Source organism: Ranitomeya variabilis, chromosome 1 (genome assembly GCF_051348905.1).
Source record: "Ranitomeya variabilis isolate aRanVar5 chromosome 1, aRanVar5.hap1, whole genome shotgun sequence".
NCBI lineage: Eukaryota > Metazoa > Chordata > Amphibia > Anura > Dendrobatidae > Ranitomeya > Ranitomeya variabilis.
The window spans coordinates 768,353,145-768,369,801 of NC_135232.1; the positions used below are offsets into that span (position 1 = coordinate 768,353,145).

Here is a 16,657-nt window from a genome sequence, read left to right on the forward strand (position 1 = left end):
ACCATTGGTGGTCCTATCGTGCTCTGTAATGCAACTGATGCAAGGGAGTGGTTCTGCCCTTTTTTATCCTGTAGGTTTCCTGTCCTTAAAGGGCGGATCCTCTCTCTCATGGTGCTGTCATGGGTTCTGAAAAAGTTACTGGTAAGCAAGTCTTTGTTAGCACTAATGAGACTGATGTGCATTCTGTGGTGGATTTTGAGACTATTACAATGAGAATTCTTTAAAAGGACACTGTCACCTGAATTTGGAGGGAACAATCTTTAGCCATAGAAGCGGGGTTTTCGGGTGTTTGATTCACCCTTTCCTTACCCGCTGGCTGCATGCTGGCTGCAATATTGGATTGAAGTTCATTCTCTGTCCTCCGTATTACATGCCTGTACAAGGCAATCTTGCCTTACGCAGGCGTGTACTATGGAGGACAGAGAATGAACTTCAATCCCACATTGCAGCCAGCGGGTAAGGAAAGGGTGAATCAAACATGCGAAAGCCCCGCCCCTATGGCTAAAGATTGTTCCCTCCAAATTCAGGTGACAGTGTCCCTTTAAGGTTAGCATGGTGGGGGTAAGATATGCCGAATTCATTAAGAATTACATGCAACTTAATGAATGCATATCTTCTGTGGTGCTTGCTTTTGCCAGAAATTTGTACACCAGTCAGGAACTTCTGATTGGTTTGGTTGGTATATATATTTCCGAGCCAGGACATATTTTTCTTCGGACACTGTAGCTAATCCAAATAAAGCAATATACACACTGTTAGAATTTGGCTCAGCTTGCCATTTTGAGTGTTTTTGAGAGAAGCCGTGAAAATAAAGGAAGTTAGTTGGCACATGTCATATCCACATATCTTGGGCTACTATGGCTGGAGGGTTCATCACACAAATGGTTCTTTGTTCACTTTTTAAAGGTGTTCTGAAAATAATTGCTCATGCTTACTGTGTAACAAGGCAGGATTTTACGTTCCAGTTGAACATATTCTGTGGATTTGTCAGAACTGTCTGAACCCATAGTAGCAATGCTTCATCAGCTAGAGGCAGTGGCTGTCTTCTGTTAGTTGAGAGATTGTGCAGGCCAGTTTATAGGATAGTTGGAAGAAGTATTGAGAGTGGAGATTGTTGTATGGTGTGAGACGTAATCTTATTAAAGGGAATCTGTCACCCCATAATTTTGGCCTATAAGCTTCGGCCACTGGCATCAGGGGCTTATCTACAGCATTCTGTAATGCTGTAGATAAGCCCCCGATGTATCCTGAAAGATAAGAAAAAGAGGTTAGATTATACTCACCCAGGGGCGGTCCCGGTATGATGGGCGTCGCGGTCCGGGGCCTCCCATCTTCATACGATGACGTCCTCTTCTTAGTTTCCTGCCTTGGCTCCGGTGCAGACGTACGTTATCTGCTCTGTTGAGGGCAGAGCAAAGTACTGCAGTGTGCAGGTGCCGGGCCTCTCTGACCTTTCCTGGCACCTGCGCACTGCAGTATTTTGCCCTCCACAGGGCAGACAAAGTACGCCTGCGCAGGAGCCGCGACAGGAAGCAAAGAAGAGGACGTCATCGTATGAAGATGGGAGGTGCCGGACCACGATGCCCATCGGACCGGACCGCCCCTGGGTGAGTATAATCTAATTTGTTTTTCTTACCTTGCAGGTTAGGGTATCTGCACACGTCAGGATTTCTTGCAGAAATTTTCCTGACAAAAACCAGACATTTCTGCCAGAAATCCGCATGCGTTTTTTTCGCGTTTTTTCATGCGTTTTTTTTCAAAATGCATAGAATTGTGGAAAATCCGCAAAATTAATGAACATGCTGCTTTTTTTACCGCAGTGCGTTTTTTTCCCGCGGAAAAAAATGCACCATGTGCACAAAACATGCAGAATGCATTCTAAATTATAGGATGCATAATGTATGCGTTTTTTATGAGTTTTTATAGCAAAAAACGTGAAAAAATCTGAACGTGTGCACATAGCCTTAGGGTACCGTCTCACAAAACGATTTTCCAACGATCACGACCAGCGATACGACCTGGCCGTGATCGTTGGTAAGTCGTTGTGTGGTCGCTGGGGAGCTGTCACACAGACCGCTCTCCAGCGATCAACGATGCCGAGGTCCCCGGGTAACCAGGGTAAACATCGGTTTACTAAGTGCAGGGCCACGCTTAGTAACCCGATGTTTACCCTGGTTACCGTCGTAAATGTAAAAAAAACCAAACAGTACATACTCACATTCCGGTGTCCGTCAGGTCCCTTGCCGTCTGCTTCCCGCACTGACTGACTCCCGGCCGTAAAGTGAAAGCAGATCACAGCGGTGACGTCACCGCTGTGATCTGCTTTCACTTTACGGCCGGGACTCCGTCAGTGCGGGAAGCAGACGGCAAGGGACCTGACGGACACCGGAATGTGAGTATGTACTGTTTGGTTTTTTTTACATTTACGACGGTAACCAGGGTAAACATCGGGTTACTAAGCGCAGCCCTGCGCTTAGTAACCCGATGTTTACCCTGGTTACAAGCGAACGCATCGTTGGATCGGTGTCACACACACCGATCCAACGATGACAGCGGGAGATCCAGCGACGAAAGAAAGTTCCAAACGATCTGCTACGACGTACGATTCTCAGCAGGGTCCCTGATCGCTGCTGCGTGTCAGACACTGCGATATCGTATGGATATCGCTGGAACGTCACGGATCGTACCGTCATAGCGACAAGTGCCACTGTGAGACGGTACCCTTACAACGGGGGCTTATCTATAGCATTACAGAATGCTGTAGATAAGCCCCTGATGGCGGTGGTCGCAGCTTATAGGCGAATTTTGGGGGTGACAGGTTCCCTTTAAAGGAACCATGATGTGTGGCTGTTTTGTGTTCTCAATTTCACTTCCAGAAACTCTCAACGCTGGTGCCGATTATTCACACGTGGTGGGATGTAAAGTAAAGGCTTCCAGTAAATCTTTCTAGGGTTTTATTGGGGAAACTCAGGAGGTGTGTTTTTTCCAGCAGATGGCCCCTGCATTGTTCCCTGGGGAACTCCCGTGTTCAGCCTATATCAATCAGCATGTACTCGATAGTATCATGCTGGTACTTTGCCATAATCTGGCTGTGTATGTCAGATCTCAGACTAATGCAAAATATCTAATCATGTTTGAGTTTTGTATTCTGGACTTTTGAGTGACGATCCATTCCTATTCTGGAGGTTGATCTTATATAATCAGTTGGATTTTTAGGCTCTTTTAAAGAGGACCTGCCTCTATGAAAACCTGACCAGTATTTGCTCCTATTGTATTCCTGCTGCTCCCCAGTATTGTTCTTAATTTTTAAAAATCCACAATACGATTCCCGAGGTTTGGTTCTTTGTATTTGGTGCCAATATTTATGGTCTGGACAGGGGGGCATGGCTCATGGGGTAATAATGCAGAGTAGCCGAAATCCGCGTCACCATGGAATCCGGTGAGCAACGACTCCTTGTAAAGACCATAAAAATTACATTACCGTATATAAAAAGCCCATATGCTGGCTTTAGAAATACACAAAAAAAACAAACCACTGTCCACTTTTCACCTGGTGACCGTTTCTCTTCAATACTTTCCAACAAAGACTTCAGCTGTTGCCCATAGCAACTATAAGCCTAACTTTTTTCTGCGTTTTTTCCAGATTTTTTAGCAATCTTTTTTTCTTTCTTTTTTTTTTCTTTTATAGTTTTGTGATTTTGAGAAAAACAAGGTATTTGACTTTGAAATATACTGTTTATCATAGTATTTGGGTAGTGCAGGTGGTCTTTAAATATAGTTTTCACTTTCCAAAGGATTCCTAGTAAGCTAACTTTAAAGAAGCACAGTGCTATATAATGATGACTGCATCATATTTTCTCAAACCGATTTATCTTGTCATAATAAAACAGTATGCTTGAGGGAAGCAAGGAAAGGCAGGGAACATAGAGACTTCTGGCAGATGTTGCTCAAGCCCGTGTACTGAGCCCTATATGCTGTAGACTGTTAAACTATTTGGTTGTAGCAGGCGGCCATAATTTTGCCACTTCACCTTTGGCTGCATGGAGGGCACTTTAGTACTTAACATATGGTTACATGTAATTCATTTTCATAAAATTTGAAATCATACCTTTGCCTTCCAGGACTCCTTAGCTTTGAAGCCAGCCATTCGATTCCAAGGTACCCAGGGGGTAAGATTGAGATTTTTTTTTCCTCCCTAATATAGTTTTCATTTTGCAAAGTCTAAATTTTATTCTACATAAGGTGACAATTGTGCATGAATGTATGTTAAAGGAGGTCTCCGCCAGGGCTAGAAGTCATTCACTTTACTGTTGAGGCCTGTTTGGCTGTAGGCAGTTGGACATGATGTCCTCACTTCCAGTCCTGCTGAAGATCACCTACAGGGGTTTCACTTTATGACTTGTTCTAGTATCTTGTGAGCCACGAGCAGTACTCATCTTTAATTTTTGTAGACTTTTTTTGCTCCACTGCCCTAACTACAAATTATGCCCTTCACATTGTGCAGCTGAAGACCAGACCGCTTTTGGGGTGTGCTGCATTATCATTTTTCTTCTAACTACTGTATACTTTGCAGATTTTGATTTCCAACATTGAAGTATATGAGTACAGATCATACAGCTCTGAAAATTTTGCAGTGATCTCTTAATCGTTGCCAGTTTGTCTGATTTTTATCTATCTATCTATCTATCTATCTATCCGCTGAAGAGCCCGGCGTTGCCTGGGCATAGTAAATATCTGTGGTTAGTTATAGCACCTCACTTCTCTTATTTTCCCATTACGCCTCTCCTTTTCCCCCTCACATCTCTCATTTTCTCCCTTACACCTCTTATTTCCCCCCTCACTCCTCTCATTCCCCCCCCCTAACACTTGTCATTTCGGCCTCACATCTGTCATTTTCCGATCACTCTACTATTTTCCCTCCCTCTCATTTTGCACTCACACCTTTTCATTTTCGCCTAACACCCCTCATTTTCACCTCACACCTCTCATTTTCCCCTCAGTATATACATGTTTCTCATCTCCCTTATATATAGTATACACCTGTGTCATCTCCTGTATATAGTATATACCTGCTGTATGTCATCTCCTCCTGTATATTGTATATACATATGTCATCTCCTCCTATATATAGTATATATACTTGTATGTCATCTCTTCTGTATATACTATATACCTGTATGTCATCTCCTCCTATATATAGTATATACCTGTATGTCATCTCCTGTATATACCTGTGTCATCTCCTCCTATATATAGTATATACCTGTGTAATCTGCTCCTGTATATAGTATATATGTCATCTCCTCCTGTATATAGTATATACGTGTCATCTTCCCTGTATATAGTATATACGTGTCATCTTCCCTGTATATAGTATATATCTGTGTCATCTCCTCCTGTTTTAGACCGCGTTCACACGTTATTTGCTCAGTAATTTTAGCTCAGTATTTGTAAGCTAAATTGGCAGCCTGATAAATCCCCAGCCAACAGGAAGACCACCCCCCTGGCAGTATATATTAGCTCACGCATACACATAATAGACAGGTCATGTGACTGACAGCTGCCATATTTTCTATATGGTACATCTGTTGCTCTTGTAGTTTGTCTGCTTATTAACCAGATTTTTATTTTTGAAGGATAATACCAGACTTGTGTGTGTTTTAGGGTGAGTTGCGTGTGGCGACATGCATGTAGCGACTTTTGTGAGATGAGTTTTGTGTGGCGACATGCGTGTAGCAACTTTTTGTGTCGAGTTGCATGTGACAGGTTAGTGTGGCGAGTTTTGCGCATGGCGAGTTTCGCGCGTGGCGAGTTTTGTGTGGTGCGTTTTGAGTATGTGCAAGTTTTGTGTGAGGCAACTTTTGCATGTGTTGCAACTTTTGTGCATGTGGCAATTTTTCCGCGTGTGCAAGTTTTGCGTGCGGCGAGTTTTCCATGAGGTGCGTTTGCATGTGGCGAGTTTTGCGCGGCGACTTTTGTGTTTCGACTTTTATGTGGCGAGGTTGGTGTATGTGTGGTGAAATGTGTGCTGAGGGTGGTATATGTGTTCAAGCACACGTGGTAGTGTGGCGCATTTTTTGTGTGTGTTCATATCCCCGTGTGTGGTGAGTATCCCATGTCGGGGCCCCACCTTAGCAACTGTACGGTATATACCGTATTTTCCGGCGTACAAGACGACTTTTTAACCCCTGAAAATCTTCTTAAAAGTCGGGGGTCGTCTTGTACGCCGGGAATCGCCTTGTACGCCGGGTGTATATGGTGGGTGGGGGGGGGAGTGATCCTGATGACGACGAGGGGGCGTCTCACAGAAAAGTGAGTATCCCCCATTACCTTATCATAGCGCTGCAGCGTGGGGTCTCTGTGCTGGGAGCGGCGGCGGCTGCTGTGCTGTGCTGTGGCGGCTCCTCTTCTGCAGTGTGGGGCCTCTGGTGCTGTGGGGCAGTGGCGGCGGCGTATCTTCATGCAGTCGGGGCTCCTCCGGCATCTCAGCCTGGAAGCCCCGCCGGCAACTCCATCGGTACAATGCGCTGGCCTCCGGGAAAATGGCCGCTGCTTAGATTCAGATCTCGTTGAGATCTGAATCTGAGCATGCGCAGCCCCCAGCGGCCGGGCCACCGCATCGCACCTATTGAGCTGCCTCCGGGAAAATGGCCACTGCTCAGATTCAGATCTCGTCTCCCGAGATCTCGGGACGAGATCTGAATCTGAGCAGCGGCCATTTTCCCGGAGGCCACCTGACCGCATTGTACCCATGGAGTTGCCGGCGGGGCTTCCAGTCTTTGAGATGCCGGAGGAGCCCCGACTGTATGAAGATACGCCGCCGCCACCGCCCCACAGCACCAGAGGCCCCACACTGCAGAAGAGGAGCCGCCACAGCACAGCACAGCACAGCAGCCGCCGCTCCCAGCACAGAGACCCCACGCTGCACCGCTATGATAAGGTAATGGGGGATACTCACTTTCCTGTGAGACGCCCCCTCGTCCTCATCAGGATCACTCCCCCCCCCCCCCAAAAGGCACATATTCACCGGCCCTATAAGACGACATAGGGTGTATAAGAAGACCCCCGACTTTTAAGAAGATTTTATTTTTTAACTGGTAAAGTTGGGGGGTCGTCTTATACGCCCAGTCGTCTTATACGCCGGAAAATACGGTACTCTTTGGCACCATCGCTCTCATTCTTTAAGTCTTTCCCCCCCCCCCCCCACCTTGTTCACATCTGGCAGATGTCAATTTGCCTCCAACACTTTTCCTTTCACTTTTTCCCCTTTATGTAGATAAGGGCAAAATTGTTTGGTGAATTGGAACGCGCAGGGTTAAAATTTCGCCTCACAACATAGCCTATGACGCTCTCGGGGTCCAGACGTGTGACTGTGCAAAATTTTGTGGATGTAGCTGCGACGGTGCAGATGCCAATCCCGGACATATACACACACATTCAGCTTTATATATTAGATTTTTGAGTAAAATGTAAATTGTTCTTTTATTCTATAAACTCCTGAGAACATGTCTCCGAATTTCCATGCAATAAATTTTGTATTTTCTGAAAATGAGAAATGGTCAAAATAACAAAAAAAATGCGTTGCCTGCAAACCTCAAATAATGCAAAAAAAAAACAAACAAGTTCATAATCATTTAGAAACATAAACACTAATGTTTTAACTCAGGAAGAGTTCAGAAATCAATATTTTGTGGAATAACCATGATTTTTAATCACAGCTTTCATGCATCTTGGCATGCTTTCCACCAGTCTTTCACACCGCTTTTGGGTGACCTTGGCTTGTGACTATCCACCTTCCTCTTGATTACATTCCAGAGGTTTTCGATGGGGTTCAGGTCTGGAGATTTGGCTGCCCATAACAGGAATTTGATGTGGTGGTCCTTCATCCACACCTTGATTGACCTTGCTGTGTGGCATGGTGCAGTGTCCTGCTGGAAAAACCAGTCCTCAGAGTTGGGGAACATTGCCTGGTCATCTGATGGTTAGACGGAGACCTGGAGAGGCGTACAAGCCACAGTGTCTTGCATCCACTGTGAAATTTGGTGGAGGATCGGTGATGATCTGGGGATGCTTCAGCAAGGCTGGAATTGGGCAGGTTGTTCTTTTGTGAAGGATGTATGAATCAAGCCGCATATAAGGTTATCCTGGAAAAACAGTTGATTCCTTCTGCTCAGGCAATGTTCCCCAACTCTGAGGACTGGTTTTTCCAGCAGGACAATGCGCCATGACGCACAGCTAGGTCAATCAAGGCGTGGATGAAGGACCACCACATCAAATCATGGCCAGCCCAATCTCCAGATCTGAACCCCACTGAAAACCTCTGGAATGTAATCAAGAGGAAGATGGATAGTCACAAGCGATCAAACAAAGAAGAACTGCTTAAATTTTTGCACCAGGAGTGGCATAAGGTAACCCAAAAGCAGTGAGAAAGACTTGTGGAAAGCATGCAAAGACGCATGAAAGCTGTGATTAAAAATCATGGTTATTCCACAAAATATTGATTTCTGAACTCGTCCTGAGTTAAAATATTAGTTTTGTTGTTTCTAAATGATTATGAACTTGTTTACTTAGCATTATTTGATGTCTGCAAGCAATGCATCTTATTGTTATTTTGACCATTTCTCATTTTCAGAAAATAAATACAAAATGTATTGCTTTGAAATTCGGAGATATGTTGTCAGAAGTTTATAGAATAAATGAACAATTTACATTTTACTCAAAAATATACCTATAAAGAGAAAAATCGGACAAACTAAACATTTTGCAGTGGTCTCTTAATTTTTGCCAGAGCTGTAGCTGAAGACCATCTGTTAGCGGGACGGCTTTTTGTCACTTCGCATGTCCTGAATAGGTGAAGGGTTTCAGAGTTATAAAGGGATGACGACTTGAGACGTGAACCGAGCCTGACACCTCACTGTCCTGGCAGTCATTCTATTCTTGAGCAAGAGTGATTTGAGCTCATTGTCAGAGTGAATGTTGCATTCAAGGAGTAGGGGATGAAGTGGCTCATTAATGGAGAAAATTGCAGACTTCTCTGATAAGATGCATTACAACGTTTCTTACATTTTTTTAGCATTGGTTTTATTCTAAGTTAGGTGAAAGTACAGTTTGCATGATAAAAAGTAGCCCAGTGACCACCACCACCTTTCCTGCAGCCATCCGATTTTCTATCAAACTGCTCTTGTTCTACACATCTGTCTTGTCGTTTATTATCAGTGCGTTGTATATTCATGTAATGTGTGCTTTGTCATAAATTTTGATGCCATGTTTATTTCCTATACAGCAAATAACTATCCCGCGACCGGACTGTCCTACGGAAGTGCGAACCTTCACTTTCTATCTATCTAATGTTGGCAGGGATAGCCCTCAAGGGAGCTTTGATTGCATCCAGCAGTATGTTCAGAGGTGAGCCATTTCCACTTTGTAACCATTTTAATTACATTCTGCATGTTGTTATATATCAGAAAAACCAAATTCTATATTGTCCATCTACACCCCAAGGGAGTCCCAATGATGTCCTTATGGAATTAAAGAAACAGTGCTCGTAATATTCTCTTTCCTGTGTGCTGTATAGTTCTATGTTGTATTCTAAAGGATGAAAACATCTATTGTGTACATTTTGATCTAAGAAAGTTGTAAAATGCAGATTTTGTACTTAAAGGCTTGTTGTGGGTAAAAGTGCAGATGCGCCTAGTATGAGGCCTTAGGTGGCAGCACAATACATGGCTTCTCCTTGGTGTACTGGTGTAAGCCCATGGTCACCCCTTAAAAATCAGGCCTAATTTGACCCTAAAAGGAACCTGTCATCTGGTACATGCTGCCCAAACCGCAGGCTGCATGAATCCGAGCCTTGTCTGCGTCCAGTTATACTAGTTAGCTCAGCCCCAGGTTTATAACCATAGACGAGGCCAGTCCGGCACCACCCCCAGTTGGCTTTTCTCAGTGCTGCTAGAGGTGATTGACAGGTCTCTTCTACAGGTCCTTCTCAAAAAATTAGCATATAGTGTTAAATTTCATTATTTACCATAATGTAATGATTACAATTAAACTTTCATATATTATAGATTCATTATCCACCAACTGAAATTTGTCAGGTCTTTTATTGTTTTAATACTGATGATTTTGGCCTACAACTCCTGATAACCCAAAAAAACTGTCTCAATAAATTAGCATATTTCACCCGTCCAATCAAATAAAAGTGTTTTTTAATAACAAACAAAAAAACCATCAAATAATAATGTTCAGTTACGCACTCAATACTTTGTCGGGAATCCTTTGGCAGAAATGACTGCTTCAATGCGGCGTGGCATGGAGGCAATCAGCCTGTGACACTGCTGAGATGTTATGGAGGCCCAGGATGCTTCAATAGCGGCCTTAAGCTCATCCAGAGTGTTGGGTCTTGCGTCTCTCAACTTTCTCTTCACAATATCCCACAGATTCTCTATGGGGTTCAGGTCAGGAGAGTTGGCTGGCCAATTGAGCACAGTAATACCATGGTCAGTAAACCATTTACCAGTGGTTTTGGCACTGTGAGCAGGTGCCAGGTCGTGCTGAAAAATGAAATCTTCATCTCCATAAAGCATTTCAGCCGATGGAAGCATGAAGTGCTCCAAAATCTCCTGATAGCTAGCTGCATTGACCCTGCCCTTGATGAAACACAGTGGACCAACACCAGCAGCTGACATGGCACCCCACACCATCACTGACTGTGGGTACTTGACACTGGACTTCAGGCATTTTGGCATTTCCTTCTCCCCAGTCTTCCTCCAGACTCTGGCACCTTGATTTCCGAATGACATGCAAAATTTGCTTTCATCAGAAAAAAGTACTTGGGACCACTTAGCAACAGTCCAGTGCTGCTTCTCTGTAGCCCAGGTCAGGCGCTTCTGCCGCTGTTTATGGTTCAAAAGTGGCTTTACCTGGGGAATGCGGCACCTGTAGCCCATTTCCTGCACACGCCTGTGCACGGTGGCTCTGGATGTTTCCACACCAGACTCAGTCCACTGCTTCCTCAGGTTCCCCAAGGTCTGGAATCGGTCCTTCTCCACAATCTTCCTCAGGGTCCGGTCACCTCTTCTCGTTGTACAGCGTTTTCTGCCACATTGTTTCCTTCCAACAGACTTACCATTGAGGTGCCTTGATACAGCACTCTGGGAACAGCCTATTTGTTGAGAAATTTCTTTCTGGGTCTTACCGTCTTGCTTGAGGGTGTCAATGATGGCCTTCTTGACATCTGTCAGGTCGCTAGTCTTACCCATGATGGGGGTTTTGAGTAATGAACCAGGCAGGGAGTTTTTAAAAGCCTCAGGTATCTTTTGCATGTGTTTAGAGTTAATTAGTTGATTCAGAAGATTAGGGTAATAGGTCATTTAGAGAACCTTTTCTTGATATGCTAATTTATTGAGACAGGTTTTTTGGGTTATCAGGAGTTGTAGGCCAAAATCATCAGTATTAAAACAATAAAAGACCTGACAAATTTCAGTTGGTGGATAATGAATCTATAATATATGAAAGTTTAATTGTAATCATTACATTATGGTAAATAATGAAATTTAACACTATATGCTAATTTTTTGAGAAGGACCTGTATACTGCTTTTATACGAAGAATACAGTTTGGAAATAAATAATTTTGTTTGGCTCTCAGAATATGGCAGTACATTAGTTCAACTTTTTTTTTTTTTTATCCACAGATCTATATGTATATTTGTTGTGTGACCAGATGGTTTTTCATTGGTCCCATTTTTGGTTATACATGATCTTTTGATCCTTTTTTTAGCTAATCTCATACTTGGTAAATTTGCCATTATAAAAAGAACCCTCAACCCTGTTTTAAAATGCCTGTTTTTTGTCATGTAAACAAAATTCATACACAGAAGAATAATTTCAGAACTTTTTCCACCTTTTAAAGGGGTTGTCCACTACTTTCAGTTAACCCCCCAATGTATCCCCCGGGGCCCCTAATCAATTTTATAAATACCTTCTGGTTTTTTTTTTCGCCTGTGAGCAGTGCTATGGCGATGGCTGAGTCCGGGTCACGTGACCCCCAGGCTGCAGCCGCCGCTAATTTCCGCCGACGTCACATCAATTTCCAGACTTTGGAAATTGACGTGATGTCAGCAACAGGCGTGACCCAACCTCCACAGACAGCAGTCACTCAAGAGTGACTGGGCTTGGGGCTACCTGCGGGGCTGTGCTGGGATCTACTGGCCAGCCGCGCTCATGTGCTGAGATGTGTGGCCGGTGCGGTGGCGGTGGTCGGTGCGGCGGCGGAGGTCTGGGAAATATGCAAATGCATGTAGAAAAGCCGCGGAGACACCATCACGTGTTTCTCAACGCAGTAATCCCATTAGGGATGGGGCAGTGTTATGGATCACTGCGTTGAGAGACACGTGATGGTGTCTCCGCGGTGTTGGATGTTTTGATCTCCCCGAGGTCATTCATCCTCATGTTTATAGTCTTTTCACCAGGCACTGCTCCTAATAGCCAGTTTCCTACTCCACACTGATGAGGGGCAAATACCCCGAAACAGCTGTCTGTGGATGGATACCATGTTTTGGCATAGGTGGTTTTCCTTTATTGGATGCTGCCCTTCCCATGGTTGTTCCTTCCCGGTGAAAGACCTGGCTATTCATTGCTTGAGTTGAGAAACACGTGATGGTGTCTATGCGGCTTTTCTACATGCATATGCAACATGTGGCGACATGAACCATGCAATGACATGGACCATGCGACGACATGCAACATGTGATGACATGCAGCATGCAACATGTGACAACATGCGATAACATGTGACATGCGATGACATGCAACATATGACATGCGATGACATGCAGCATGCGATGACATGCAGCATGCAACATGCGATGACGTGCAATATGTGGCATGCGATGACATGCACCATGCGATGACATGCACCATGCGATGACATGCACCATGCGACTACATGCGATATGCAACATGCCACATGCAGTACATACATACATACATATAGACATACAGTACATATAACATAGATTACATACTCACCATCACTTGTCACTTTGTTCCCCGAAGCCATAGTCACCTGTAAAAAATATTAAAATAATAAGCAAACAATATACTCCCTGATCCACAGAAATCCAATTAACCCCTTCATGCCGCGGCCCTTTTTCGTTTTTGTGTTTTCGTTTTTCGCTCCCCTCCTTCCCAGAGCCATAACTTTTTTATTTTTCCGTCAATATGGCCATGTGAGGGCTTATTTTTTGCGGGACGAGTTGTACTTTTGAACGACATCATTGGTTTTACCATGTCGTGTACTAGAAAACGGGAAAAAAATTCCAAGTGCTGTGAAATTGCAAAAAAAGTGCAATCCCACACTTGTTTTTTGTTTGGCTTTTTTGCTAGGTTCAAAATGCTAAAACTAACCTGCCATTATGATTATCTAGGTAATTACGAGTTCATAGACACCTAACATGTCTAAATTATTTTTTATCCAAGTGGTGAAAAAAAATTCCAAACTTTTGCTTTAAAAAAAAAAAAAAAGTGCCATTTTCCGATACCCGTAGCGTCTCCAATTTTCGTGATCTGGGGTCGGGTGAGGGCTTATTTTTTGCGTGCCGAGCTGATGTTTTTAATGATACCATTTCGGCGCAGATGCGTTCTTTTGATCGCCCGTTATTGCATTTTAATGCAATGTCGCGGCGACCAAAAAAACGTAATTCTGGCGTTTCGGATTTTTTTCTCGCTACGCTGATTAGCGATCAGGTTAATGCTTTTTTTTAATTGATAGATCGGGCGATTCTGAACGCGGCGATACCAAATATGTGTAGGTTTTTGTTGTTTTATTTAGGATGGGGCGAAAGGGGGGTGATTTAAACTTTTATATTTTTAATATTTTTTTCACATTTTTAAAAACTTTTTTTTTTCACTTTTGCCATGCTTCAATAGCCTCCAAGGGAGGCTAGAAGCAGGCACAGCCCGATCGGCTCTGCTACATAACAGCGATCATCAGATCGCTGCTATGCAGCAGAAATGCAGGTGTGCTGTGAGCACCGACCACAGGGGGGTGCTCACAGCTAGCTGGGATCAGTAACCATAGAGGTCTCAAGGACCTCTATGGTTACCTTCCTGATGCATCGCCGACCCCCGATCATGTGACGGGGGTCGGCGATGACGTCATTTCCAGCCGCCCGCCCGGATGCGGTAGTTAAATGCCGAATAGCGATTTTTTTTTTTCTGGCTTTTTTTTTTTTTTTTTAAACTCTTTCACTACTATAGGATTAATAATGGATAGGTGTCTTATTGACGCCTCTCCATTATTAACTCGGCTTAATGTCACCTTACAATAGCAAGGTGACATTAACCCCTTATTACCCCATCTCCCACCGCTACATGGGAGTGGGAAGAGAGAGGCTAAGTGCCTAAGTTCTGGGGCGGCTGCAGGCTGGTATTTGTAGTCGGGGGGGGGGGGGGGGGGGGCAATATCCATGGCCCCTCTCTAGGCTATGAATATCAGCCCGCAGCTGTCTGCGTAGCCTTTCTGGCTATAAAATATAGGGGGACCCCACGTCATTTTTTTTGGGGGGGTCCCCTTATTTTAATAGCCAGTAAAGGCTACGCAGACAGCTGCGGGCTGATATTCATAGCAGGCTACAAATATTTGCCCCCGGCCGTCTGCTTTCCCCCTCTGGCGCAGAAAATTGCACGGGAGCCCACGCCATTTTTTTTCCGTTGTTTTTTTTTAATGAAACATATTGTTCATTAACCCAAATGTATAAGAAGAGAGGAACGCACTCACCGGGCAGGTAAAATCCAATCCTTTATTGAAGCATGGATAAACTTAGCAGGGAGGGGAGTGGAGGATGACGGACACCCTCCACTCCCCTCCCTGCTAAGTTTATCCATGCTTCAATAAAGGATTGGATTTTACCTGCCCGGTGAGTGCGTTCCTCTCTTCTTATACATTTGGATATTTATTGTCTTGTTTTCCTTGGATACTGCACCACTGGAGCTGCCGTGTGGGACTCTCAGCATTATTTTTGTTTGTTATGCTAGGTGGTTAGCTTGGCTGCAGCTGTGCGGAGGTGATCTCTTTTTTCTTTTTCTCTGGATATATTGTTCATTAACCCCTTTCTGCAAGCTGACGGAATAGTACGTCAGCTGTCAGTTTTCCCCGCTTTGAGGTGGGCTTCGGCGGTGAGCCCACTTCAAAGCCGCAACATGTCAGCTGTTTTCAATACAACAAAAAAACTTACATGATCGCTAAACGGCGTAGCGAGAAAAAAAAAATTTTTTTTTTGGAAACGTCAGCTCGGCGCACAAAAGATTAGCCCTCACCCAACCCGAGATCTCAGAAAATATAGACTGGTATCGGAAAATGGCGCAATTATTTTATTTCTTTTTAGCAAATTTTGGAATTTTTTTTCACCACTTAGATAAAAAAATGACCTAGACGTGTTTGGTGTCTATGAACTCGTAATGACCTGGAGAATCATAATGGCAGGTCAGTTTTATGCTGTGTGCACATGTTGCAGATTTGGGTGCAGAATTTTCTGCACAAAATCTGCATCTCCTTGCAGAAAACGCAGCTGCGTTTTTGATGCATTTTTTTTTCACTTTTTTTATGTTTTTACGCGGTTTTGATGCCCTTTTTTTGTGCGGTTTTGAGGCGGTTTTCAGTGCGTTTTTTTGCGTGGTTTTGATTCAGGTTTTTTATGCTATTTTTATGCAGTTCTGATGCAGTTTTTGGTGCGGTTTTGATGCAGTTTTTGGTGCGATTTTGATGCAGTATTTGCTGTGGTTTTGGTGCAGTTTTGATGCCTTTTTGATGCAGTATTTGCTTCGGTTTTGGTGCAGTTTTGATGCGTTTTTGGTGCATTTTTTGCACGGTTTTGATGTTTGTTTTATTTTTTTTGGTGCGGTTTTTGCGTGTTTTTTGTATGCGTTTTTGAAAGCTAAAAAAAGATATATTATTGACCAAAAAAAAAGATTTGTGATTGTCATTATTGTCCAACATCCTCTTTTATATTTGTCCAACCCACACTCAATTACACACAGATAGACAGATGATAGATGAAATGGATAGACAGATCTACATATAGATAGATCTATAGATGCATACATCTGTCTATTCATATATCTATTTATAGATATATCTGGATAGATATATCTATTGATAGATGTATGGATAGTGTAGGGTGCGTGTCCACTGTCCGGATTAGGCTACTTTCTCACTTCCGTCTTCTGGGCTCCGTCGCAATCCGTTGTTATGGGAAAAGACGGATCCTGCAAATGTGCTTGCAGGATGCGTTTTTTGCCCATAGACTTGTATTAGCTACGGATCGCGACGGATGGGCACACGTTGCATCCGTCGTGCGATGGATCCGTCGTGTTTTGCCGGACGCGACGCACAAAAAAACGTTCAATCTAACTTTTTTTCGTGCGACGTGTCCGCCATTTCCGACAGCGCATGCGCAGCCGGAACTCCGCCCCCTCCTCCCCGTTCATCACAATGGGCAGCGGTTGGGTTGTAAAACTGCATCCGCTGCCCACGTTGTGCTAAATTTAGCACAACGTCCGTCGGTACGTCAGGCCGACTGTTTGCGACGGCCCCATACCGATGGAAGTGTGAAAGTAGCCTTACATCAGAATTAGCTGCAGATTGGATGCTGCGTACT

At 44.0% G+C, this 16,657-nt stretch overlaps 1 protein-coding gene across 2 annotated transcripts in view; it reads left to right on the forward strand.

Annotated features, from left to right (window-relative positions):
* The window catches only part of ELL (elongation factor for RNA polymerase II), a 98,595-nt gene that overhangs the window by 34,296 nt on the left and 47,642 nt on the right, over positions 1 to 16,657 (forward strand). The window contains exons 2-3 of one of the 2 annotated variants that reach the window (XM_077271931.1): positions 4,122 to 4,169; positions 9,284 to 9,405. In XM_077271931.1, the coding sequence (XP_077128046.1) occupies positions 4,122 to 4,169; positions 9,284 to 9,405 (170 nt within the window). The remainder of the gene's footprint in view (positions 1 to 4,121; positions 4,170 to 9,283; positions 9,406 to 16,657) is intronic. The other variant, XM_077271932.1, reaches the window with a different exon arrangement.